General features: G+C 57.7%; 1 protein-coding gene and 1 long non-coding RNA gene across 3 annotated transcripts in view; both read left to right on the forward strand.

Annotated features, from left to right (window-relative positions):
* Positions 1 to 34: 34 nt before the first annotated feature.
* Positions 35 to 5,107, forward strand: LOC141374494 (uncharacterized). Its single transcript, XR_012381426.1, has 3 exons — positions 35 to 1,987; positions 3,756 to 3,835; positions 4,887 to 5,107. It is a non-coding gene; the product is annotated as an uncharacterized lncRNA (long non-coding RNA).
* A 694-nt stretch (positions 5,108 to 5,801) lies between these two features.
* MYOM3 (myomesin 3) overlaps positions 5,802 to 25,653 on the forward strand; it is a 45,939-nt gene continuing 26,087 nt past the window's right edge. For both annotated transcript variants that reach the window (XM_025856485.2, XM_073903178.1), the window contains exons 1-14: positions 5,802 to 5,924; positions 9,003 to 9,181; positions 9,548 to 9,628; positions 10,184 to 10,343; positions 11,077 to 11,234; positions 15,343 to 15,438; positions 17,250 to 17,338; positions 19,370 to 19,414; positions 19,871 to 20,011; positions 21,217 to 21,378; positions 22,025 to 22,166; positions 23,010 to 23,209; positions 23,968 to 24,021; positions 24,391 to 24,518. In XM_025856485.2, coding sequence (XP_025712270.1) covers positions 9,021 to 9,181; positions 9,548 to 9,628; positions 10,184 to 10,343; positions 11,077 to 11,234; positions 15,343 to 15,438; positions 17,250 to 17,338; positions 19,370 to 19,414; positions 19,871 to 20,011; positions 21,217 to 21,378; positions 22,025 to 22,166; positions 23,010 to 23,209; positions 23,968 to 24,021; positions 24,391 to 24,518 — 1,617 coding nt within the window. In that variant the 5' untranslated portion in view covers positions 5,802 to 5,924; positions 9,003 to 9,020. The remainder of the gene's footprint in view (positions 5,925 to 9,002; positions 9,182 to 9,547; positions 9,629 to 10,183; positions 10,344 to 11,076; positions 11,235 to 15,342; positions 15,439 to 17,249; positions 17,339 to 19,369; positions 19,415 to 19,870; positions 20,012 to 21,216; positions 21,379 to 22,024; positions 22,167 to 23,009; positions 23,210 to 23,967; positions 24,022 to 24,390; positions 24,519 to 25,653) is intronic.

Here is a 25,653-nt window from a genome sequence, read left to right on the forward strand (position 1 = left end):
GAAAGAGGGACTGGGGCGGGGTGGGGGGGGGCCTGCCACGGCTGAGCTGTGGTTGGAGCAAAACAGCATGATGAGGACTCCAGCCAGAGGAGTTCCAGGTATGCATCATGTGCAAATGAGCTCTGCGGGGCGGGAGGGGACAGCCAAAGTCCCCTCCCTTTAAAGCCGGGCATTAATGCAAGGAGACTTCACAGAGATCCAGCTCCCCCAGCTCCTGAGATGCTGGACACAAAGTTCTCCACCCCACTCCTGGCCAGTTTCATGATCTAGTTCGACAGAGAGTGAGGTCTCTACCTCCTCTGTGGTTCCCGTATCCTGAAAAATGGAGCCTGGAAAGGATGCCTCACAGCAGCCTGGGCCAAACCGGAACAACCTGCACTTCTGCCAAGGTCAGAGGTAGCACGAAGGCAAGACTCCAGAGAGGGATGCGGCCTGGGGCTCAGGTCCACCCAAGCCACTGTCGGAAATCACACCATCTCAACGTCTCTCCTCTGCTAGAGGCTTGGCCGCAGGTGAAACGCAGGTCCTCCCATGAGGGAGAACACACAAGCCTTTTCTGCCCGCAGAAGCTGCAGACCCTCTCCTGAGAGCGGGGTTCCTAAGGAATGGGGATCCATGCGGCCCACAAGAAAGAGCACGCACTTCACAACTTTGAAAACTCAGCCTTGGGCTCAGCTCATCTGGGTTCAAATTTCTGCCTTACTGCTTACCAGCTGTATGACTTCAAGCAAATGAATCACCGCTCAGAACCTCAGTTTCTTCATCTGTAAAATGGGGATCGTAACACGGACTCCACAGGGTTGTGGTGAGGATGACATTAATAATGTCCATAAAGTACTTAATAGTGCCTGGCATATGGGCAGTGCCCAATCAATGGTAGCTACGTCCTGTTGTGATTTTTTTGTAATCGGGCTGCACAGTGAGTGACCCACTCCCCCAGTTCAGGGTGGCTTCACGCGGGGCATTTTCTCATGGGCTCGAATTATCCTGATTTTCTCAGAACTGCTCTGGGCCAGGCCAGAGGGGCTGGAACTACCTGGGGGAGGTGGAGGGATGGCAGGGCCTTCTGGAAACAGGGTCCAAAGACAAATGGAGCCTTGTCCCTGAGGTTGCAGAGGGAAGTTGTTTGGGAGTGCAGTTGCATTCCCAGAAGATCTCCTCCCCCACGCCTCAGCAGAACCAGTGCGGAGCTCGGTGCTCGGTGCTCACGGTGCTGGTGCTTGGTGCTCGCTCGCTTGCCCTTCTGCCCCTGGGGCCGCTCCTCCGTAAGGAAATGGCTCCTTGCTCGTGCTTGTAGCTTGCTGGCCCATCCTTTGTATCATTCGCCTCTCAGGTGACCCTAGGATGAGATAACCAAGGTCCAGAGAGGAGAAGGCACCCAGCTTGGGGCCCCCCACTGAAGCCGGGACACAGCTGGAGCTCAAACCCAGCATCTCTGTCCTCATCACGAGGAGGAGATTCCCACACTGGTGTGGATTCTCAGAGATGAGACAGAGGGGGCTTAAGGAAGGGGGCCCCCTATGGGGTCCTTAAGGTGCCAGGTCCTGTTATCACCCTGCTGTCCCCAAAGCCTGTTCTGAACATTTCTGAGAAACAGGATCAAAGTCTTGCCTCAGCATGACCTTCCCGAGTATACAATGTCCTCCGTTCCCTGCACCCAGATGTGTCTCCCTCCCCTTCCTCACTGCCCCCTCCCCCCACAACACAGCACCAGCTGGTGGTGTTCTTATCTGTCATTAATATTTAACATGTCTTCAGGGTCACTGGTCTAGACCCAATCTCTCCATAAGAGAGGGATGGGCCACCCTCCTGACCTCCTCGGCCCACTCTCAGCAGCCGCAAAGGTGGCCTCCAGGATTACTCCCCTCCCCCCCACACTGAAAACAAGTCTGCTTCCTGTCACTTGGGGTGAACTTGGCCAAAGGTTGACTATCTTCACCTTGTTCAATAATGAGAAACAACTTAACAGCCGGACTGTTCTCACCAGGTAAGTGGGACAGGGAGTCACAGACATATGTTTTTTTAAGGCCATAAAAGGGCTGTGAAGCTCCCTAAGCTCCTCGGGTGACAGACAGATGTCCCAACTACTCCATGACCCTCCGAGGGTGGAGTCTGAGTGCCTGAGGAGAGAGAGGAATGGCTCTGAGCCCTGTGAGCCTCCACAGGTGGCCCGGGCCCCACTGAGGGGCAGGCTCCGGGTCTCCGGCCTCCCAAGCAGGCAGCCCAGGCCTGCAGATAGGGCTGGAAGCAGCTGGAAGGCAAAGGGTCTGAGGCCCCCTGGAGCTGGGCTGAGGCACTGGCATCCCTGAGTGTCCTAGGCCCTGACCCCGTTACCAGGAATCTGCATAGCCTGCCCCACCTTGCACAGCCCAGGGAGTCTTCACAGCAGAGCCCAGCCCTGGAGTAAACAAACAGGTGTGTGTGTGGGGGGGGGGAGTGGGGCGCCTGGGTGGCTCAGTTGTTAAGCGTCTGCCTTCGGCTCAGGTCATGATCCCGGGGTCCTGGGATCGAGCCCCGCATCGGGCTCCCTGCTCTGGAGCCCTGCTCTGCGGGAGGCCTGCTTCTCCCTCTGCCACTCCCCCTGCTTGTGTTCCCTCTCTCGCTGTGTCTCTCTCTGTCAAATAAATAAATAAAATCTTAAAAAAAAAACAAACAGGTGTGGGGGCAGGGAGCCTTACGAGGAGCAATAAGGAGGAACTCAGCCATGTTGCTTGGCGGTTTACTTACTTGACCACTCAACCTCCTGGTAAACTGCCATGATATTTCGTATTATTGATATTTTGCAAGGGAGGAAAATGTGGCTCAGAGAGGTTACTTGCCCAAGTTGGTTTCCTAAACTTGCATCATCGTGAGAATCCCCTGGGAACGTATTAAAAATGCAGCTTCCCCAGCCCTACCAAGGCCTGCTAAATCCACGGCTCCTGGGGAATCTGTGTATCTAATAAACACCTTTGGGGTTGCCTCTCAGGCAGGGGAGGGAAAAAGGTCCTCATACCAACAGTTTCCCTGCACATAGCTTCAAATCAACCTCCCAGGAGTCACCCTTATTCCAGCCCCTGGATTGGGGTGTGGGGCAAGGATACTCAGGTGGTATTTCCACCTGCGAAGTCCGCAGACCTCTGGCCTCCCACCTCCCCAGTCCCAGGAACATACAGGGGTTGCCTGAGTTCCCACCCAGAGGATAGGGCCCATGGGACTGGAGCTCCTGCGGGGTCCCTCCCAGAGGCTGGATCCTTCTGTGCCCCTCCCAGGTCTGAGCGTCAACCTGAACAAGGAGGCTAGGACCACGTGTCACTGCCAAGGCTGGTGCCCCATTGCTGTCCCCACCCTCCATTCCAGAAAGTGAGACAGAAACTATCAGTGGGAGCAGGAATGGCCTCGGGTGCTGTGGCTGGAGGGTCATATAGCCCTGAGACCCTAGCCTCCACACTCAGCCCCTGGGCTGCTCAAGCCCATTGTCCTTTCCCACTCTCAGGAGGAAGCGGCATAGAGAAGACACATTTTGGCCTGTAAGTCTGAGAAGAACAGTCAGCGGAATTAACTGAGCGGGGAGAGGGAAAGAGGGAGGGAGGAGAGAGAAGCAGGGAGGAAGGAGGTGTTGGGAGAAAGCACCGGGCCAGACAGCGCTCCCCTTGGCCACCAGGTGAAGCCCATCAGCCAAACACAATTCAGCTGCTGCCTGAAAAAGTGGCGTGGAAGTTCAGGGTATTGGGTACGTGAATTTAAACAACTGTCCTTAATGTTCATGCATCCAGGGAAGGCAATAAAAGGGAGAAGAAGAGAAAGAAAGGAGAAAAAGAAGGAAATATGGAGGGTATTTGCCATGATGAGCCAGGTACTGTACCAGGCATTTTATACATTTTAACCTCATTTGAATCTCGCAACCACTCTGCAGGATAGGTATTCATTCATTCATTCATTCATTCATTCTTCAACAAGCATATATCAAGGGGCTGGTCGTATGCTGGGCACAGCTCTCGGGGCTAGGGGTACAGTGGACAAGACAGGCAGGCGAGCTTCCTGTTGTTTCAGAACTTACCTCCAACTCACCAGTAAAGAAACTAAATTAGCCCAGAGAGGAGGCCAGGGTCCTTCCATTAGTGAGCGCCCGGGGCCAGAGGTTGAGATTTAAGCCGAGGTTTGTGTAATTCCAAGTCTCACCTCTGCTCAGCCTCACGACCTGCAGGGTCGGCTGTGTGCACTTTAAGGCACATCCAGATCTCCCCGAGGCGATGCCCCAGTGAGGAGAGAGGGCATCACTGGGGTGAATGGGAATCCCACACACAGAGGGAGGGTAGGCTCTCAGCATTTCTAGTGCTGCCGAGTTATCACTGGAGTTCCCGTCTAGCAGGTGTCTGCGGGGAGCCAGGCACTTTGCTCAGGCTTCACATTCCCTAATCGAATCTTCTCAATCTCACTGCAAGGCCAGCATCGTTGAGCCCACTGTACAGATAACAGAGGCGGAATGGTGACATGACTTACCCCAGGTCCTACAGCTAGTAAGTGGTGGCCCCTCCACCAGGCCGCCTTGAATGGGGTTACAGGACCAGTTTTAAGTGTCTCTCTCCTGCTGGTTTGGAAGCCCACACCACCCTGCTGTATGTACAAATTCACACTCACATCTCACAGAGAATGTATACATGTGGGTCTTGGAAAGCCCTTCTGAGGTTGGCTCCATACGAGATGGAAGAGGGACACCAAATGTTCTCCCCCAAAAGATGCTTTTAACACTGCCACCAGGGAGGAAGGGGGAGAAGCAGGAAAGTTTAGAAAGGGGGTTTCAAATATGGCAAGAGACTAAGATTTTAGCCGAAGAGCTCACTTATGTTCTCCCTCTCCCCTTCCCCCTCCCTCCCTCCCTCTCTCTTTCTCTTTCTTGAGAATAGGCCCTGAGCTGCTAGGAAGAGTGACAGGCCTGGTGTTGCTGGCCCCCCTGAGGCCCCAGGAGGAGGCGAGGGAGGGGAGCTGTGCTCTCTGGACCAGAGCTTGCACCCCCTTTCCTCACCTGCTCAACCCCTGAGACCTGACTCAGGTGTACCTTCCTGATCACTGCCCCACCCCACCCCCCACGGTAACTGCCCGTCTCCCCACCTAAATTAAAACTTCCTCCACACCATGGGTGTTATTCCCTTCTGCCTGCAAAGGGTGCATGTGAATGAACGTGGGGGAAGAACTGAGGTACAGGAGGGGCTGTGGCAAAGGCTGGGAAGACGGAGCGGCCACCCAGGAACCCCGAGAAATGCCGCCAGTGAAGGAAGAGGTAGCCCCCCCTCTCCTGCCCGGGCCACGCCCCATACATATACAGGGCCTGGCAGGAGAAGCAAGCTGCTTCCATTTTCGCCAGTGATATGGGACAAGCACCAAACACTTGTTTTAGGTCACATTCCTTCCGCTGTCCTCACAAAGAGTGTCCAGCCTCACAGTTCCACGGTTCACAGGGGGATCGGATCAGAGACGCTGGGTGTCTGCCCCAAGGTGCCAGTCAGAACCCCAGCAGCAGGGAGAGCCACCCCGTATCTGCTTTCCCTCCAACCAGGCCTGAGCTGTCACCTTTCTACTTCAGTTGGCGGTGGGGGCGTGGGGTCTAGAATTGGGCAGAAGGGCTCACGCTGAGGGAAGGAGCAGAGGGAAGGAGCCGGGTGCGGAGGCTGGGGTGGGGGTGGGGACGGCTCCACCTGTTGCTGCCGCCTGAGCCTGAGCGAGGCTGGCCTGACGGACAGCCCCTCCTCTCTGCCCCCGCTGCCCCATAGTTCCCATCCATTGTCATCAACTGTCTCAGTGCTGCTATATTTAAGGCCCATGCAAGCTCCAGGATCACATTCTTCTCCCAGTGCCTGCTGAGCCCAGGGCAAGAAGCAGCCAAGGTCCCTCTCATCCTCTAGGATCTTCTCCCCAGAGACGCCTAAGTGGGTACAGCTGCTTCTGTGAGTCACCTACAGGGATCAGGGGTGGGGAGGGACACCTTCAGAAAGCGAGACCCTCAGCTTTCCATTAGGAAGTGGGGTGTGTGTGTGTGTGTGTGTGTGTGTGTGTGTGTGTGTGTGTTGGGAAAGGAGCCTGGGGCATTTGGAAACAGAAAGTACACACGTGCTTAGGTAGCACCCCGAGTGACAATGGGAGGGCACTCTGGCAACCCTTGCCCCCCTCACTGTTCTGTGTGGCCCTCGGTCATCTGTGCCGAGCCCTCTGGGATATGAAAGCTGCTTGAGAGACGGTCAGGGACACCCGCAAAGTGGAAGGGCCCGGAGTGAACTGGCAGGCCCGGCAGAGCGAGAGCAGTGCTGGCTGAGCCTACTTGGCCCACCGGGCAGCCAGGGAAACGGAGAAAGCCCTCAAGGCCTGAAGCTCAGGGCCAGGAGGGCATGCATCCAGCCCGGGCTCACTGGCAGGAAACCGAGCCCCGGAGAGGGAAGGGGAGGCCTCAGCCGCTCCGCGGCAGGGTCAGAATTCTGGACTCAGAAGCTGGTGGAGCACGGCCGGCCCCTGGGACCCAGCTTGCTGCCATCAGGCTCTGCCAGTCACCCAGCCGCTGTGCCCTTCTCTTTCCCTCCTGAGGAAGGGGCGAGGCCTCCTGGCCCCTGGTCTCTGGGGGTGCCCGTCAGAGGGCCTGGTGGGAAAGCAGACCGGGACTTGGGAGAAAAGGGGAGGCCATGCCATGGGACCCATGGCCCAGGCCTTGTACCCCCCGGGAGAGGGCAGGGGGGCAGGTCCCCCTGCGGCCCACACCCCGCTGACCCCTCCCCACCGGGCACACGTGGCGCTGTGTTCCCATGGCTGCTTAATCCTGAGCCTCAGTCAGTGCTTTAAAAAGACCTGATGGCTCATCTGCTAAAGCTGGGGGGGTCTGGTTGCGGGAGGCCCAAGAGGTCAGGGATGGGTGCCAGTCACCGCCCGCCCCCCCCCCGCCCCGCCACGGTGCTAATCAGGAACAGAGCATCCGGGGAAGGAAGCCAGCAGCTGACGCCAGGAACGTTCCTCAGCTGCTGGGGCCAGGGCCACAGTGTCCCAGGAGAGATGGGGGGAGGGGGCTTCCCCACCTAGGTTGGTACCCAGAGCTCTCTTCTAGGGCTCTGAGGAAGGAGGCACAGAATGAGCATGGGCCAGTCATTCTCTGGGTGCAAGCAGACCCTGTTCCTTAGGAGGAGCCTGATGGGAAGCCCAAAGGGTAACTTTCCCGTTACATTCGGCTCAGGTCATCTGGAGGAGGCCAAGGAGGTTTGGGGGCAGCCTTTGGTCCTAACACTGCAGTAATCCAGATCACTGAAAGGGAACACACTTTCAGGAACTAGAAGGGGTAAATGCCCACTGAGATTGCCCCTCAGTAGCCTGAGCCCCCTGACACCCCAGAACAGGCCCACCAGGCCAGGGTGCTCTGATGAGGTCAGCGGGCCCATCTGCCATGGTATGGACTTAGAGAAGCGGTCCTTCAGGTGCCCTGTGCACACCCAGCTCAGAAGACGACACACATACATTCCACCATTGCCAGGAGGACCTTCAGGGAGGCTGGGGCCAGGGACGACCTCAGGTCTAAGCCCGGCAAGGACCCTTCCGGGTCAGAGACCTGCCCCCCCAGAACACCCACCTGAAGGAAGTGTGGAAGCCACTCGAGGGATTCCGCCAAGCATCCTGAAGCCTCAGCATCAGAGGGGCCCTCAGAGACCAGTGGTGACACACCAAGGCCCAGATCAGGGAAAGAACTTCATGCGAGAATCCAAACCAGCTGGATCCTGGGCCTCCCACTCTCCCCGCCTCTCCATATCCAGGGATTCACTCCCCAAACCCTGAGGCTCCTCCACACCAACTGAATCCAACCCTGACTGGGCACCACCTGTGGCCCAGACCTGAGCCTCGGGAATACAAAGGGGGATCACTCCGTTGTGATCCCCTTATGAGAAGAAAGGCCCACTGTGTGCCCAGCCATAGCCAAGGCCTGGCCTTGAGTAGACATGTGTCATAGACATCAAGAGAGCTCAGAGTCGGGGACCACTCATGGTCCCACCCCCCCAACCAGCTGGGTGACCTCGGGCAAGCACGTTCCCTCCTCATCTGTAAAATAGGATGATAATGGGCTGGCACACAGTAAACACTCACTGTTGTTACTTTTAATTCACTTATAGTCTTGTTGGAGAGGGAAGATGTCCAAATATGAAATAATTACATAGGAGGAGGTGTTTTCTGAATCAGAGCTAGACTTCGGAGTGCAGACAGAAAAGCATAAAAAGGATTAAAGGAGGGAAAATTCTAGGTGGCTGGTAGTTTTTCGGCCGGGTTACTTAGAAAAATCATGCTGATGTCTAACACTTCCATGGCACTTCCTATGCTCCAAGCACTCTTCCAACCTTGACAACCACCCCAGAAAGCCAGTTGGACCCATTTTACAGATGAAGAAACTAAGTCACAGAGTCTCGCCCAAGGGCACACCCTTATAAGCTGGAATGAGAAGCGGGACCATGCCCAGAGTCTCTGCGCCCGACCATTGCGCTGACTGAGGCAGTCTCGGCTTGGGCTGTGGAGCCTGAGTGGGGCTAAGCAGGCCGGAAGGAGGGAAAGGTTTCCCCCAGAGTAGCAACCAGTGCAGGCAAAGGCTCAGAGGTAGGGCTGGGTGGGCATGCACAGGAGGAGTGAGGACATCTGCCCATTTGAGTCATAAAGCTGCCCTCGGACACCACAGTGTTGGATCGCTCATCACCTGAGAAGCAAAGGCCCAGAGAAGGGAGGGCTTCGCCCAGGTCACGGGCAAGGTGAGGGCAGAGCTGCTCCCGATGCGGGGCTGCGCTCACGCAGCTGCAGGGTGCAAGGAGTGGTGCGTTAGCCAGGCTCAGAGTGCGAAGCCTGCCTCTGTCCCGTCGGCCGGGTCCCTGCCATCCCTGGCCTCCATGCTCCTGTCTGCCCCCTGGAGAGAGAACCCGCACCCCACAAACCTCCCAGGGATGCCGGGAGGACCACATGGGGAAGGGATGGCCAGATGCCTGGTAGAATGACCATGCACCTCGGCTTGGCAGGTTGTTGCTCTCGCAGCCATGACTCTGCCCCACAGCCCTGGAAATGTGGGGGAGCCCCGGCCCCCCCAGGCCGTGGAGGTCCACCGGTTGGAACACCGCCAGGAGGAGGAGCACAAGGAGGAGCGGCAGCACAGCCTGCACATGGGGTCCTCAGTGCGGAGGCGGACCTTCCGCAGCAGGTGGGATCATCAGGGACCCCACCCCGGCCACTGCCCTACCCCCTAGGGGTCCCCAATCTGAGGGGGGGAGGCATAGCCTGCTTTCTGGACAAGCCAGTCTGAGGTAAGAAGTACAGCACTGTCCTCTGGAGACCCTTCTTTCTGGAGAACCCGGCCTGAGGGGGGAGGCACAGCCCTGCTTTGTGGAGATCCCAGTCTGAGGGGGGAGGCACAACCCTGCTTTGTGGAGATCCCAGTCTGAGGGGGGAGGCACAGCCCTGCCCCTAGTGTCCTAAGGTAGGTAGTTGCTGCCTTAAGCTCAGGGACACTGGGGCCAGATCCCCAGGCAATCCTGCACGAGCCATTAACTCCCTTTTCCCGGGACAGCGAGGAAGAGTATCAGTTCAGCGCCGCAGACTATGCCCTCGCAGCAGCCCTGGCCCTGACGGCCTCCTCCGAGAAGTCTTGGTAAGTCAGGTGACCTTTCCAGAGAACAATGGGCTGAGAAAGGGCCATCCTGTCCAGTCCCTTGCCTCTACTAGGCTCCCACACTGGACTTACAGAATCTGCCCAAAGTTACACATCTAGCACAAGGGCCCAGACCACTCTCTGGATGGGTCGCCAGGCAGTAGTGAGGGGCCATCCCCAAGGGAGAGGGTGGGGGTCCACCCTTCACTGAGGGGCTTCGCGGGACAGCAGGGGGAACCCGCTTCCCGGGTTAGAAGGCCTGGGTCCTGGCCAGTTTGAAGCAAGTCCCTACCCTGTAAAATAGGGGGACTGTTCCTGCCCACTTGGTCGTCATGAAGACAAGACGGACAAAGACTTTGTGAAAGGGCCTTGGGAACTATATCCGTAGTACTTATTATGCACCTACTGTAAGCAGGCCCCATTCAGGTATTTCGGAGGCAAGAGAGGATTAAAAGCTGCTCTGGCCCTCAAGAACCTTAAAGTGCAGCCAGCAATGCACGTGGTGGGGGCAGGCGGCCCTGGCCGGGGCGCCCCCCAACCCCCTCTGCCGCGCAGGGAGTCCCAGCTGAGGCGCCGGACCTCCGCCGTGGAGCTGGAGGAGCGGGGGCAGAAGCGAGTGGGCTTCGGCAACGACTTCGAGAGGACCGAGATCGCCTTCCTGCGGACCCAGTGGCTACTGCGCCAGAGACGCGACCGGAAGGCGCTGAGGCGGCGGGTGAGGGCATTTGGGGACCTGCCACCCGTCACGGGCCGCCCACCTCAGCTGCCATCTCCTCAAGAGGCAGCCGGACATCCGGGCCAGAGTCCAGGCCCTGGGCTGGGACGGGGTCCGCCTGCTGGCGTCCCCGCGCTCCTGCTGTGTGACCTTGGGCAAGCAGCTTACCCTTCCTGAGCCTCGGTTTTCTCACCTGTAAAACAGATGTGTGTGGCGTACCGACTCTCGGGGCTGAGGTGGGGATTAGACCAGATGGGGCTTGTGAAGTGACCTTCCCAGAAGAGCCTCAGGAAACCCTATTCCTGACAAACGTCAGGGGTCTGAAGCCGCCCTCTGGGCCCCCCCTCCCCGGGGCAGGAGGGCATAGCTAACACTCACGTGGGCTTTCTCAGTGCCCATGATTCTTCACGTACTAACTCATTTAATCCTCACCGCAGGAAGGTGGGGGAATAGAATTATCATCCCCATTTTACAGATAAGGAAACTGAGGGCTTGCCAATGGTCTCACAGGTAGGAAGTGGCAGAATCTGGCCTTGACCCCCGAGCCAGTTGCTCCAAAGCCCATGTGCTGCCCTCTGTGCCACCTTGCCCCTCACTTAGGGGAAGCGGGAGGGGGCTCCAGCCCATGGGGGTCTGACTCCAGAGCCTGAGGGTTGGGGGGACGCTGACAGCAAAGATGGGGAGATGTGATTCCCCTGGCTCATGGGAGTCACAGATCCCCTCCCACCTCCAGATGGAGGAGAAGGTTCGGGAGGCCAAGGAGCTGAGGGAGCTGTGTTCCGGCCGGGGGCCCTGGTTCTGGATCCCACTGCGCTCCCACGCCGTGTGGGAGCACACCACAGTCCTGCTGACGTGTACTGTCCAGGCCTCACCTCCACCCCAGGTCACCTGGTAAGCCGCTGGGGCAGGAGAGGAGGGGTCCCCACCCTGCCTCCAGGCTCTGAGCCTCCAGGGTTAAATGAGTGTGAGTTCTTTATGGCCCAGCCCCTCCCTTCTAGGAGCCTGCTTCCTCCCCCAGAAGTTCTTGCTGCCTTAGAAAAGCTGCAACCACACAGACTCTGAGCTCTGCCCACCCCCAGAGAGCAGCAGCTGCTGCGAGGCTCGAGGCGGAGTTATTCTTAGCCTCCTCCCTGCCAGCCTGGGGCAGGAAGACGGGGCCACTGGGGAGCCAGCACTTGTAAAAATCCGATTCTGGGGGCAGAAGGCAGCTGCTGTGAGCTGGGCGTTGGAAGATGATGGTGCGAGGCAGGGCAGAGGGCTGAGGAGCAGGACCGGAGGCGGGGAGGGCGGGAGGCCCCCAGTGAGGAACTCAGACCTGGAGTGGGAGCCCTGGGTCCAGACCTAGCTCTCTCTACTAACGCACACCTCAGCCTCTGGTCCTGCTTCCAATTTCCCGTTCCGTAAAACGGGTTGAAGGCCTCCTGCCCAGCCTGCATGTGGTGAGGATTTAATGCCCCAACTGCGTGGAAGCCTCAGAGCTTGAAAGGTGCCGGGAAAGTAGAAGACACCATTCCTGGGAGCATAACCATAGCAGAAGTCTAGGCCTTGCTGGCCGAGGGGAAAGGAAGGGAGGGGAGGGGAGGTGGCAGGGGTCTCCTGTATGGGCTGGAGGTGGGGGCGGGCATGGCAGCCACCGGGCTCTGAGTCCTACCAGAGGGAGGCCTGTCGTTCATGCAGCTGAGCCGCTGTTCACGGAGCTCCCTCTGGGTCTTAGACCCGGGGTCAGACAGGATGGGGGACAAGGAAAGGATTTCAACAAATAGTTACCAGGAGTGTAGTCTGCCCCAGGCCCAGACTCAGGCACTGAGGCAGACACAATCTCCCCTCAGAGAACCCTCAGCCCAGAAGAGAAATGTCAACATACAGAGAAGTATATTCATGGGTGCAATTTGAAATACAAGAGTAAAGAGGAAGACAGTGAGGTGGCTGCCTTCCCCCAGGAGGATCCAGGAAGGTTCTCAGAGCAGGCGACACATAAGCCAGATCTTGAGGGTGAACAAGGCCATGGTCTAGTAGGGGAGACAGGATAAGCACACAAGTGACCGAGATCACAAAGGAAAAAGCAACATCTTATCCTTGAACTCACTTTTCCTGACCCCAGTTTCTTCTCATTTGAGCCGTGGGGCCACCCATGGCTCAGAGAGGTAGTGTGACTTGTCTAAGGTCACACAGCCAGTTTGAATCGGAATGCAAACTTGGGTCTCTTGCCTCCCAGCCATAGGTGTTCCTACCGGGCTAGAAAGTGGGAAAGTGATCATTGGGGTTGTCGTTCTTCCTTGAGGCACAAGGAACGCCTCAGAAGTCAGAGACAGAGAAAGCACTTAGGCCAGGAGCAATCAGGAGAGGCATGGAGGGAGCTGGCAACAGGGCTGGTCATTGCCAGATGACATTCATTCACAAAAGTGTGCCAGGACCTGGAATTCATGCTGGGCGCTGGATTCCTGTGGGCACCGAGGCAGTCCCTGCCTGCAAGCGGCTGCTCAGGTAGGAGGACTGCTCCTGCCTGCTGCCCTGGTCTGAGGGGGGGGTCAGTACCTCAGCTGTCCTGCCTGGCGGCCAAGCCCTGCCCCGCCCTGCCCCGCCCTGGCACGGAGGCCAACAGCTAGGGCATTCCGGGGAGCCTCTCAGGGAAGACGCTCCTATCCACCCTGCCAGCAATATTATCAAAACAGGGAGCTGAGCATGGCAAGTGGTAGAACAAGGCCAGGCCCACCTCCAGCAGGTGTGACACAGGTGGCCCCCCCGTGCTCCTGGTTTTGGGGATCCGGTTTTCCGCCATCAGTCGCTTTGGGCAGGGCCATGCACTGTCCTGGGGTTGGCCTCCAGGGCTCTGTCCAGGTCCTGGCAGGCACCCTCCCCCAGGTCAAGAGGAAGATCCCGGCGCACCCAGGCTTGTCAGGTGAGTACGTTCATTCAGCAATTATTGAGCACTTCCTGAATGCAGGGGGCAACAACAGGACAAGCTCGGCAAGGCCCAATCTGGCCACTTTTATGCTGCAGAAGTGGGCCCTGGCCATGATTCTATCTGATACCGGAATCAGTCTCCCAGGCACAGCAGTCTTCAAAAGTAAAATCCCGTATGGAAACAGTGAAGGAAAAACATTTAGATAAATCATAAAAATCTCACTCTTTTATGAGGGCCTCTCTGAGCCAGGCTCTGGGCTGGGCGCCTCGCTTCTGTTGCCTGACTTAATGTTGTTTTATGACTGGCTGTCACGTAGGGTCACCTGCACAGCCTGTGTTTTCGAGGGGCTGCCGTTGAGGCAGGGGACCAGGCCCAGAGAGGGGGCAAGATGAACTCTGAGGTCTCTGCCTGTCCAGGGCCTTGCCCAGAGCTGCTGCTTTCTTCTTGGAAAGTTGGAAGCTGGCCAGGCTGAGGTGTCTGGAATGTTCCTGATAGGTGGGGGTGGGGGGACCTGACTTTGGCCCCGAGGCCCAGGAGAGGTAGAAAGATTGGGTGCCAAGATTAGGCACCGCCCTCCCCGAAGGAGACTTAGTTGGGCTTCTTTCAGAAGAGGGTGCAGCCTGGGCGGGATGGGGGGGTGGTGCCTGGGGTGTGGGTGTGGCACTGTTTGGTTGCCATGGACATAAACAGGGTGTGGGGGGAGCCGAGTCCCAGGAAGGAGATGCACTGAGCCTGGGGCGCCCTCTCTCGGCTGTGGCCTCCTCTTCGACCTCAAACACCTGGGGCTGACTGTCCATGCCAACAGCCTCATGGACACAAGAGATCCAGAGAGGGGGACTGACTTGCCCAAGGTCACACAGCAAGGTGCATCAAGAACCCAGGCCTCCCAGGCTTCACAGACTTTCCCTCGCCAGCCGTAACTCCTTAGGCCTCCAAACCCCGGCAAGGGGCTGTAGACAGAGCCCCACCCCCAGAAATTCTGACTCCAAAATGATCTGGGACGCAGCCCGTGTATGGAGATTTTCTTAATGGCTTTAATAAGACAGAAGCTTATTTTTCTTCCGTCTGCATGCCTGAGGTAGACAGGGTGGGGCAGCTTCGGTGACTCTGCTCACAGACTCCTCACGGACTCAGGCCTGCTCCCCTCACTGCTGGAGGGCACAGCCCCGGGGTTCCTGGTGCGAGACGGCAGCTGTCTGGGCCACGTTCTTGCCATAGCATGGAGGGAACCATGACATAAAAGGGGGCAAAGGATCATCAACAGCAGCCACATGGCACTTGTACTTACACTCTGTTGACAAGTCTTAGTCACATGGCCACACCTAGTAGAAAGAGAGGGCAGGAAACCGGTTACACACGGGGTGGCTCAGTAATGAGTCCTGCTCCTTTAGAATAAGAGGGAGGGGCACCTGGGCTTAGGCGGTTAAGCGTCAGACTCTTGATCTCCGCTCAGGTCTTGATCTCAGGGTCGTGAGTTCAAGCCCTGCGTTGGACTCCACACCCAACGTGGAGCCAACTTAAAAAAAAAAAAAAAGAAAAGAAAAAGAATAAGAGCGAATGGCTATTGGAGACCAATGAACAGCTTCTGATACAAATTTCCAGTCTTCTGTTCAAAATCCCGGCATGGAGACTTTGAAAGCTTTCTCCAGGGACTCTAGTGAGAGCCAAGATAAGGAACTGCCCTCCTGAGAGGTTGACAAGGGAGTAAGAATGGGGTACCTTCCGTGGCAACCCCCTCAGAGAGGAGGGCCCTGGGGGCAGCTACCCCTCATTACAGTCTCCATCTTCCCTGCCCCCACCAACAGCCGGGAAGGAGAATGAACCTTTGAGCACCGACAGTGTTTGGGCCACCAGAGGAAAGCTTTGCATATCTTATCCCGTTTGACTGTCAAAGCAACCTTATGAGGTCAGCGCTCTCACTACTCCCATTTCACAGATGAGGACAACTGAGGTTCAGAACAGTGAAAGTGCTGCCTTGTGTCACATAGGCAAGTGAACAGCACGAAGCTGAGGTTGGAATCCAGGTCTCAGCGCCTCCGGGGCCTTCCCCCTCAGAGCCACACTGCCTGCCACAGATACACTGTGTCCCCACAGGTACAAAAACGACATGCGAATCGATCCCCGCCTCTTTCCCGCCGGAAAGTACCGAATCACCAACAACTATGGGCTGCTGACGCTGGAGATTAGGAGGTGAGACTGTGGCCCCTAGGGAGACCCATGACCCCCGGGCTCCAACACCCCCGAAGCCAGAGCAGGATTTCAAATCCTTATTAACTGAGTCGGCCTTATCTTCAGAAGAACCTGGGGTGCTTATTAAAACACTGATTCATGAGATGGGCCCTCCGCGTGCCTCCAGAGAGTCAGATTAAGTGGATCTTATTCTAAAATGGGGCCTGGAAATCGGTATTTAACAGACACTCCCATGTCATTCCAATGCCTTGGAATACACGAGAGGAAATTTGGAGTCAGAGGCCAGATGGATGGACTAGAAATGCTGGGAGTGCTCCTTGCAGGGGAGAGAAAAACACATGTACACGTGCGCGCGTGCACGCGCACACACACACACACACACACACACACACACACACACGGGCATGAGTGCAAGGGGAGGTGGTTGGAGGGGAGAGAGTTAGATGGGCCCGTCAGGAGATGGTGGGTCTTAAGCATGGTTTGAAGGGAGAAGCAGTGGGGCTCCTGGGTGGCTCAAGCAGCTGAGCATCTGACTCTCGATATGGGCTCAGGTCTTGATCTCAGGGTCGTGAGTTCAAGCCCCACATTGGGTGTGGAGCCTGCTTAAGAAAAAAAAAATGAAGGGAGAAGCAGCATGCGTGGAGGGCGGGCACCAGGGGATCTGAGCACAATCCCCCCCAGAACACACCTTACAGCTCACATGAGCCGCCACGTGCTGAATTCCTGCCAGTGCCAAGCCCTGTGTGAGGAGCGACACACACATGATTGATGATGCCCACCACCGTTCTTGCAGGGAAGCCTTGTCCATGGTACAGAAGAGGAAACCCAGGCTCCAAAAGATGAAGGGTCTTGCACGGCTTGCGCAGGGCAGGGCCTGGGTTTGAGGCTGTGCTCTCCACCTGGGTTCTTTCCAGTATGGCAATCCCTCCATCTCAACCAACTTGGGCTTCAGAGACACAAACATGGGCAGGACGTTGATCCTACCCTCCAGAAGCAAAGTGGGGAGACATGGACATAAACATCTGACCACACAATGCCACAAAGGGCGGTGCGCGTGGGCTGGACAGTCAGGGAAGGCATGCAGGGTCAAGGTTGCTTGGAAGGGCCGGTGGGACTGGTGCTTGAAGCAAGAGGGATTCCTACCCTGAGCAGCCAGGGTAAGAGCAGGGATACCAAGGAGCCTCTCTGCTTGCTGATGGGGCCAGATGTGCCACATCCCTCCAACAACTCTCGTGGTCCCCAGCATGGCCCTGGAATGGAGCCACTCCAGGCCCTGGGAATGAGACAGGGTTGTCCTGACTAGTGATGAGACCCAGCACTGAGATTGAGAACACCTGGGCATCTGGCCCAGTTCGGGCACAGACTGGCAGTGGTGCTCCCCTCCTGCTCCAGGATTCTGATTTGGAGGTGTTGACAGGGCAGGAGGCTATGCCTGTGAGAGAGCTTGTCACCTTGAAGCTGGGCTGAATTCTGGGTGCTGTGTGACTCTGGGCAAATCGCTTCACCTGTCTGATCCTACCGAGTCGTACTAACGATCATATTTTCACAGTACTTTCACCTGAGTTGGGTCAGGCTGGTGTTGTGTCCCTAGTTCAGAGAAGGACATCGAGGCGCAGCAAAGGGCAGTGGCCGGCCCAAAGGCACACAGCTTTTTCAGAGGTGGGGCCTGAACTAAAGCCTAAAGTCTCCCCACCCACCGAAGCCTTCATGGGAACGCCTGCCTCTGCGTGCCCCCCCACCCGACACGTGGGGACTGGAGTTTCCCATGGAGCCCAGCAGTCTTGGGGGGGCACTTCCTCTCTCCTTTTCAGATGCACCATTGAGGACGCAGCCACCTACACGGTGATGGTGAAGAATGCCTATGGCCAGGCCTCCTCCTTCGCCAAAGTCCTTGTCCGAAGTAAGTGCTCCCATTCCCACCAGCCAGCCCGCAGCACGCCCAGGGTGAGCCGATGAGGACATGCGTCTGGCTCAGACGTGAGGGAGGCCCCTTGATGCAGGGGTCTTTGGCCTGGGATCGGGTGACCAAGACAGCCAGAGAGACGCACTTCCCTGGGGCCTGCGGAGCAAAGGAGAGTGGCCTCCCTCAGACGGCACAACCTATACAACTATCTCCAAAGAGCGTGCTCATCTCGTTGGGTTGGGCTTGGGGTCTGGATCCAGCTCAGGGCCCCCGGGACAGTGGCCTGGCCCTGCCAGCCCTGCTGAGGGGTCCTCAGGGGGAAAGGCTGAGCCCTACCAACTCCCCTCTGGGCCTCACTGCCCCATTTGGGTTCTGGTGTTTATTTGCCGTTGGTGCAATTCCCAACTGGTGTGATTCCCAACCCTGGAGTTTCCCCCAGGGGCATCTGAGATGACAGCATAAGGCAGGGAAGACACTCGGGAGTCAGCCAGACCCGTGTCCACATGCTAGCTCTGCCTCTGACCGGCTGTGGGTGCCTGGGCCACCTCACTTCACTTCTCTGAGCCTCCTCATCTGTAAAGGGGGACTCCTCCCACCTCGCTCAGGTGCTCCGGTTGATTAAATGAGACGGTAGAGGTAAAGCTTGGCGTGTAGTAGACTTAGGGAAGCCATAGCTCTCTGTCCCCCCGCACCATGACCAGGGTGGAGCCTAGCCAGGAGGCCATACCTCTGGGCCCAGGAGAATGCTGCCTCGTCCTCAGGGCCCCTGAGAGAGTGGTTGCATATGCGCGCGCGCACACACACACACACGCGCGCACACACACACACACACACACGCACATACACGCACACACACGCACTCACACACACTCCCTGGTCAACAGACAGGCTGGCATCCAGCCCGCTCCCTGCCTCTCATCAGACCTTGTTAAACTGTCCTTCACACTCCTCTCCACCCCCCTGCCCTGTTCCCCAAATAGCTCTTGGGAGGCAGCTGTCCCCTCTGCCAGTCCGGCTCCCTGTGTGGAATTTGAGCTGTCCTTATAGGCTGTGCCTAGATTCAAGCCCAAGGTCAAGCATCAGGGACCTGCCTCCCTCTGTCCACCCACCCTTACCATCCCTTCTTCCAGACCCCCATCCCTCTTTCCACCAAGGCCAGCAACTCTGGGATCCGCTCGGCTTCTTGGCCCCCAGACTCCAGCCAGACTCCCACTGAGAGCATCCACTCACGGTCATTACCATCCCTCCCCTGCTCTCACCTCCATAGCAGCTGATAGAAGGCCCTGGGTTGGGAGGCAGGGGGTCTGGGTTCTAATCCTGAGTCTTTCACTGACTTTGTGTGACTCTGGGCAGCCTCCCAGCCCCCTCCGGGCCTCACTCAGGAAGGGCCTTACCAGGGACCAGTCACATCATGGCTTCAGGCTGCTGGGGTATTAGCTGGGTGATTATACCTCAGTTTCTTCGTCTGTATGAGAGGATGATAACGGCACCAACAGACAGGGTACTGTGAGGATTATATGTGAGTTAATATGCGGCACGTGGTATGTCCCATGTGAACGAGAGCTGTTGTTATGCTCTGGTGGTCTGTGTCAACATCACCCTGGATGTCACCCTTAAGCCCCCATCTTAATCTCAGTGCTGCCCTTCTCCTGCTGGCTTTCCCTGACCCCACCAGAAGTCCCATTCCAACCAGACTTGGCATCTATGAAGACTATGTGATCCTGGCAGTGCGTCTGGGCAGAGGATAGAAACCACCATTTATTGAGCACCAGCTGTGTGCCAGGCTCTGTCCAAGGGCTTAGTTCATGTGAACTCAATTATTCAGAACCCCATCATCAGGAGCAAGGAGCCACTGTCCCCATGTTACCGAGAAAGGAAGAGAGGCCCAGGGGGTGAAGGAAATTCCAGCAGCCGGAGGGGGACCGACCAACAGACCAGGACTCAAACCCACAGCCAAGCCGCCACCTCTAATCTATTAGGGATGTGAGATCTGAACCTTCTCAAACTCCATTTGCCTTGGGCTTTCAGCTTACGTGGGGAAGGATGCTGGCTTCGATTCGGAGATCTTTAAAAGTAAGGAGGCTCAGGGAGGGACAGTCTTCGGGGAGGAGGGTGTCTGGGTCCCTCGTTCTACCTTCCATAGCCCCCTTTAGAATATCATCCATCCATTGCCCACAAAGGCATGTCATTGCCTGTGAGCTGTTCATACTTGCAGACTGACTTGTGGGGGTCCCCTGGCACCCCAGAGCTGCCCCCAGCTGCCAAGCTAGCCAGGGGCCAAAACTGAGTGAGAAAGGCAAAACCAACAGACAAAGGACATGGCCTTTGGTAGCTGCTATTCTGGCTCATCTGATCCCACTTAGATAAATCTTGGCCCCGCCTCCACCGCCCCCCCAGGACCGGGCCCCTACTTCCTGGTTAAGACCACCCCCGGGGAACTATGAATCCTGGCTCAGAGGAGTGGGGATGTCCCAGGCTAGGCTGGTGGCCTCCAAAGACTGCTGCCCTAACTTCTCCTCCCTCCCCGAGGACTGATGTTTGGCCCCAGCGTGGAATTCACATCGGTGCTGAAGCCAGTCTTTGCCCGAGAGAAGGAGCCCTTCTCTCTGTCCTGCTTATTCTCAGAAGACGTGTTAGATGCTGAGCAGAACATCCAGTGGCGCCGAGATGGTGAGGCCCCCCTGTCCTGGTCCCCAGTCTTCAGGGGCAGAGATGGAAGCCAGAGAGGGACCAGAGCACTGGCTCCACCCCAGCCCTGGGTCCCTGGGTCAATGGAGAAAGAAACTCGGCTATGCCCCTCCCCAGGTATAAGCTGAGTAATGAGTGCCGAAGAAAACAGGAGCCCAGCCAGGTTCATTCAGACCAGGTCACCCTACAAAGGTCACCGAGCACCTGTGGGGGCCAGGCCCTGTGCTGGGTGCCAGGGCAGGGGTAGGCAGATGTGCATGAACACAAGGGGCTCTTCATCTGGGGTGCGGGAGGAAGCCAAGGCACAGTCGCAGCCACTGCCCATTGACAGTCAGGGAGGAGACGGATGCCTGAACCTCCTTCCGCACCTGTGACCAGGCCTGCGGCCGAAGGACAAGGAGCACGGCGGCCAGCAAGCACCCCTAGGGAGGCCACACCTGCTGGGGGCGGGGGGCAGGGCAGAAGAGTGGGGGAAGCCACAAGGAGAGACAGTTGCCATAAGGCTGAGGTGTCTTCCCAAACCTGTAGATCTTCCAGAATGGCGGTCCGGGCAGGAGGGAGGGACACAGAGCGGGTTGGCCCCGCAGTGTGGCCTCAGGGCAGGAGCCACTCCCTGAGCCCCAGAGCCCGTTCACTGAGTCCCCATCCCTCTCACTAAGGTCACACTGCTGAGTCCCCACTCTCCTCACCGGCCCCCCCCCCCCTCAATGAGCCCTTTACCCTCCTCACGGACACCCCAACTCCCTCAGCGAGCCCCCAGCCCCTTTCCTGAGCCTCCATGCCTTCAGCAAGCCCCCACTCCCTTCATTGGCTCACAATCCCCATCCATGGAGCCCCCAACACCCACAGCGAGCCCCCAGCCCCCACGCAGAGACACTGACCCTCACAAAGGGGCCCACCTCTCTTTTTCCCACTTTCTCACAGCACCTCCAACTCCTCACTGGGCCACTGACCACTTGCTTAGATGCTCATTCCCATGTTGAGCCACCAACCCCTTCCCTGGACCTTGCCCCACTCCCCAAGCCTTCAGCAGAGGAGAGTTCAGGGCCACCGCCCCCCAACTCCCCAGCTGAGCCCCAGGCTATAGCCACACCACCCACACCAGCCACGCCTCTGCCTAAACCCCCAGACCATCTAAAGGTTCCCAGGTGAGGCCAGAGCTCACACTGGACCCCACCGCTCCTCAGGGAGACTCCTGAGACCCTCAGGACGCCGGCAGATCCTCTACGCAGACCGCCAGGCATCCCTGAAGGTGTCCTGCGCCTACAAGGAGGATGAGGGGCTCTACACTATCCAGGTGCCTTCCCCCTTTGGGCTCCAGGAGCAGAGCACCTATGTGTTCGTGAGAGGTGAGTAGGGGGTTGGAGGGTAGGAGGTGTAGCTGGAGCCCAGCAACCAGATTGGCTGTCGGACCTTTTGCAAGTTTCCCCGCCCTCTTGGGGGCCTCAGTTTCCCTGTTATACATAAGGGTGTTGAGTGAAGAGTCTCTAAGAATCCCTGTGGCATCCTATGACCCTCCAGCAGGACACCGCTTGAGTTTCAGACTTAGTAGGAGCTGGGGAGGGAGGCTGAGAGTGGGCTGGGATGATTCTAGTACCTGGTGAGTTCTGCCTCTTGGTCTCTGAACTGATCTGGGTTCAAATCCTAGCTTTGCCACTTTACTAGCTGGTGACTTTGGGCAAGTCACTTTTCCTCTGAGACTCAGTTTTCCCATCCACTAAATGGAGGCGTGCTACAGGGCTCAGAGATTAATTACACTGATCATTCAGGGGCGTAGAGTAGAATGGGCCCCTAATGATTGATACTCTCAAACCCCCCCCCCCAGATGCTATGGTTAAAAGGGATGAGGCTATTGTTCAGGTCCTGGCCCTCAAGATCACGACTGAGCCCTGGAGGGTTGGGAGGGAGTGCGAGGGGTCAGTGGCCAAATGGACCCCAACTGGAAGAAACTTCCCCTCCCCCCCTCCCTTCCTCAAACACCACCCTGGGTCTCAGATGCAGCAGCCGAGAAGCCAGGGGCCCCAGGCTCCCCTCTGAATGTCCAATGCCTGAATGTGAACAGAGACTGCCTCATCCTGACCTGGACCCCACCCAGCGACACCCGGGGCAACCCCATCACTGGCTACTCCATCGAGCGGTGAGTCAGCCTCTCGAGTGGCAGAGCCCCCAGGGGAGAGCTCTACCTGGTTGTGAGAATGAGAGTGGGGGGCCACAGGAAAGAGGGGGCCCCATGCCTAGCCTCAGACTGGGCATGAGGTAGACCAGGTCATATAATTTAGGGGCAAGAGAAAGGAATGCATGCCTCCAAATCTGTCACCTCCGATACCTGGAATTCCACCCCTGGAGTCAGCCCTCTGGACCCTGGGAGGGGCAAACATTAAGTGCTTGAAAGTGAGCACTAGTGGATATGTCCCTGAGTGACAGACAGAGACAGGACAGCACTGACCGGAGGTACGGGGTGGGTGGGGGCCGGGACATCCCACCTCTTGCACAAGCTGCCAGCTCTCAGGCCCTAGCATGAGGTGACACCTGATCCTGCCCCTGAAGGGGCTCACAGCAGGTCCTGGAGCTGCACGCCTAACCTCACCGAGTCCAGGGCAGCAGGGGACTCTTTAGTAACCCATTCTACAGATGAGGGAACTGAGGTACATGGGGTGATGACTTTGCCCAGAGTCACATTGCTCTTCAGTGGTATGGCCAGGAGTCAGACCCCATGTGCCCACTGCCCCATCGAGCGGGCAGCGCGGGCCGGCGTACCGCCTGAGGACAGTGGTACCCGGATGGCCCAGAGAGCCCCAACTCCGAGGGAGTGGACAGCCCTGGGGCGAAATCCGAACTCTACCATTCACGAGCTTTTGAGTGGAGAACAGGACCCGACCCTAACTGGCAGCCTGGGGTGGAGGACTGGACTTGGTAGGGGCTCAGACCCAGAAGGTGTGCGTCGGGGGCAGGGGCCGAAGCTGGGGCCTCTCTCCCGCAGGTGCCAGGGCGAGTCTGGGCAGTGGGTGCCCTGCCATGAGGCCCCCAGCGGGATCTGTCGGTGCCCTATCCAAGGCCTCCTCGAAGGCCAGAGCTATCGGTTCCGGGTGCGAGCCGTCAGCAGGGCAGGCAGGAGCCTCCCCTCCAAGGCGTCAGAACTGGTTGTCATGGGCGACCCTGATGAAGCCCGGAAAAAGACAGGTGGGTACAGAGGCCCTGAGGAACATTCTAGAGCATCAATCAAGGCCCACTGAGGACCGCCTCATGCAGGACACAGGTGGCACAGCCCCCATTCCAAGCCCTTTCCCAAGGGGGATGGGGGGAGACGCGGCACAGCCCTCGGGAACTGCTAGTCGGATGAGGGAGACACAGTCTCAGGAGCCCCTAGACTGTTGCAGGAAGCACAGTGCTATCCTTAGGAGCCCCTAGCCTGAGGGGGAAGGTACAACTAGTCTGACAGAAGAAACAAATCTGTCCACAGGAGATGCTAATCCGAGGGAGAACCTCAACACCTTCTTCAGATGCCCTTAATCTGAAGGAGGAAAACAGCCCTGCCTCAGGAGCCCCGAGCCTGGGGGCACATGGGGGGCACCGCCCTTTCAGCCTTGAGGGGTCAGCCTGACGTGGGTTTGCCTCCCAGCTCCACCTTGCCCTAGGTGTCCGACCCCAGGCACATCACTTCTCCTCCGTCCCCATTTGTCCCAAGAAGACAGAGCCTCTCCCGGGGTCTAGAACAGCAGTGTTCCTTCCACTTTGGACCCCAGAGAATATGGGGGCTCAGAGAACACCTGCCTGAGGCCACACAGTGCGGGGCCCAAAGGCCAGGGCTGGGAAGAGGGTGAGGAACCAGTACCCAGAGTGGGCAGGTCCTGCCCTGCCCCCTCCTGACCCAGCCGCCCCCCACACACACATCCTGCACCCCCTACTTCTCCCCCAACATGCTCCATTCTCCACCCTAGAGATCTCCTTTGATCTGGGAAACAAGATCACAGTCAGCACAGATGATTTTGAAGGTACGTGTGAACCTCCTGACACTTTGCCTCCAGATTCCAGCCTCCTTTATGTCTCTGGAAACTTGGGGACACAAAGTGGCAGAGAGGCAGAAGGTGTCTGTGTGCGGGGTATGGGGAGATGAGGGCGGGTGAGGTCCATTTGGAGGCCAGGGTTCTCAGGTGACTGCCGCCTGTCTTACCGCGCCCCTTGTGGAGGAGGGAGCATGCTGGGGAAAGTTCTGGAGAAGACCTGGCTTCTGGCCTTGACTCTGCCTGGCTTTGCTGGGTGACTGGAGCAAGTCCCTGCCCCTCTCTGGGCCCATTTCCCCTTTATGAAATGAGGGGTCTCTGAGGGCTCACCCATCTCTGCTCCTCAATGACTGATTCCAGACTTTGTGACCATCCCCTCGCCCCCCACCAACGTCCACGCCAGCGAGATCCGTGATGCCTATGTGGTTCTGAGCTGGGAGGAGCCAAGGCCTCGGGGCAAAGCCCCCCTGACATACACCCTGGAGAAGGTACAGAGACCCCGAGGGCCCCAGCCCCAGGCTAGGCTGAAAAGCAGACATGCGGGCACACAGGACGCGTGGGGGGCACGGGGGCAGGGGGCAGCACCAAGAGAGACAGAGACGAGAGAGAGAGAGAGAGAGAGAGAGAAAGAGAGAAAGGGAGAGAGACACATGGCAGGCAGCGTCCCTGGGGAGGCCTTCAGAGACTAGAAGAGAATCCGTGCCTGGAAGGGCTGAGAATAGCCCTCCACAGGGGGCAGACCTTTTGAGGTGACCTCAGCCCCGTGAGGCCAGTGCCTGGTGGCAGCTCCTGGGCTATTCATGAAAATGCACAAAATTAAGACACACAGACAACAGTGACAACAGTGTGATCCACCATTTCCTGGGTGGCATGGGGTCACGCATCGGGTCCAGCACCTCTTCCTGGCCACGGCCACGTTGGGAGGGTACCCACGAGCCAGGGTCACGGGCAGCAGCCGTCACCAGGCATGGGGGGCGGGAGCGGGCAGCCCTGGAGGCAGTTCCCACCCCGATGCGGGGCGGGGGGGTGGGCAGGTGTCTGGAGATGCGGGCAGCTCATGCATTCGGGGTGGATTTCACAGCAGGGGGGAGGCAGCTGGCTGGGTGAAAAACAGCATGGTGTTAAGATCAACTCAAATCCTGATTTCTGCTGTGTGAGCCAGTTTCCCAAGCTCCCTGAGCCTCAGTTTCCTCCTTCAAATGGAGGATGAAATAAGATGCAGCACAGAGCCGGGCCAGCAGCTCTGGGCCTGTAAACGCGTCCCAAGGACACATTCTCGACTCCAACCCCCCTAAAGGAAGAGGCCAGGTTTGCCTTCTCATTACTCGCTGCACCCAGCACGGGGCCTGGCACATAGTAGGCGGACGGTACAGGGCTAGTGAAAGTTCCAGGGAGGAGTCTCTGCCTCTGGTTGTTCAAACGGGCCTCTCTTTGCGCACTCACAGGTGATCCTATTTTCCCCACATAGGAAAGCCATAGATCGTGGAGGATTTGTTTTACGAGGCTGTAGCATGTCGTGGTTAAAATGTTGGAGTCCGACTGCCTGGGTTCCAATCGTGTCTCTGTTACATATTAGCTGTGTGACCTTGGGCAAGTTATTGAGCCTCTCTGTGCCTCGGTTTC

The sequence above is a fragment of the Callorhinus ursinus genome, unplaced genomic scaffold (genome assembly GCF_003265705.2).
Source record: "Callorhinus ursinus isolate GAN/ISIS: 27379988/994484 unplaced genomic scaffold, GSC_fseal_2.0 scaffold18, whole genome shotgun sequence".
Classification (NCBI taxonomy): Eukaryota; Metazoa; Chordata; class Mammalia; order Carnivora; family Otariidae; genus Callorhinus; species Callorhinus ursinus.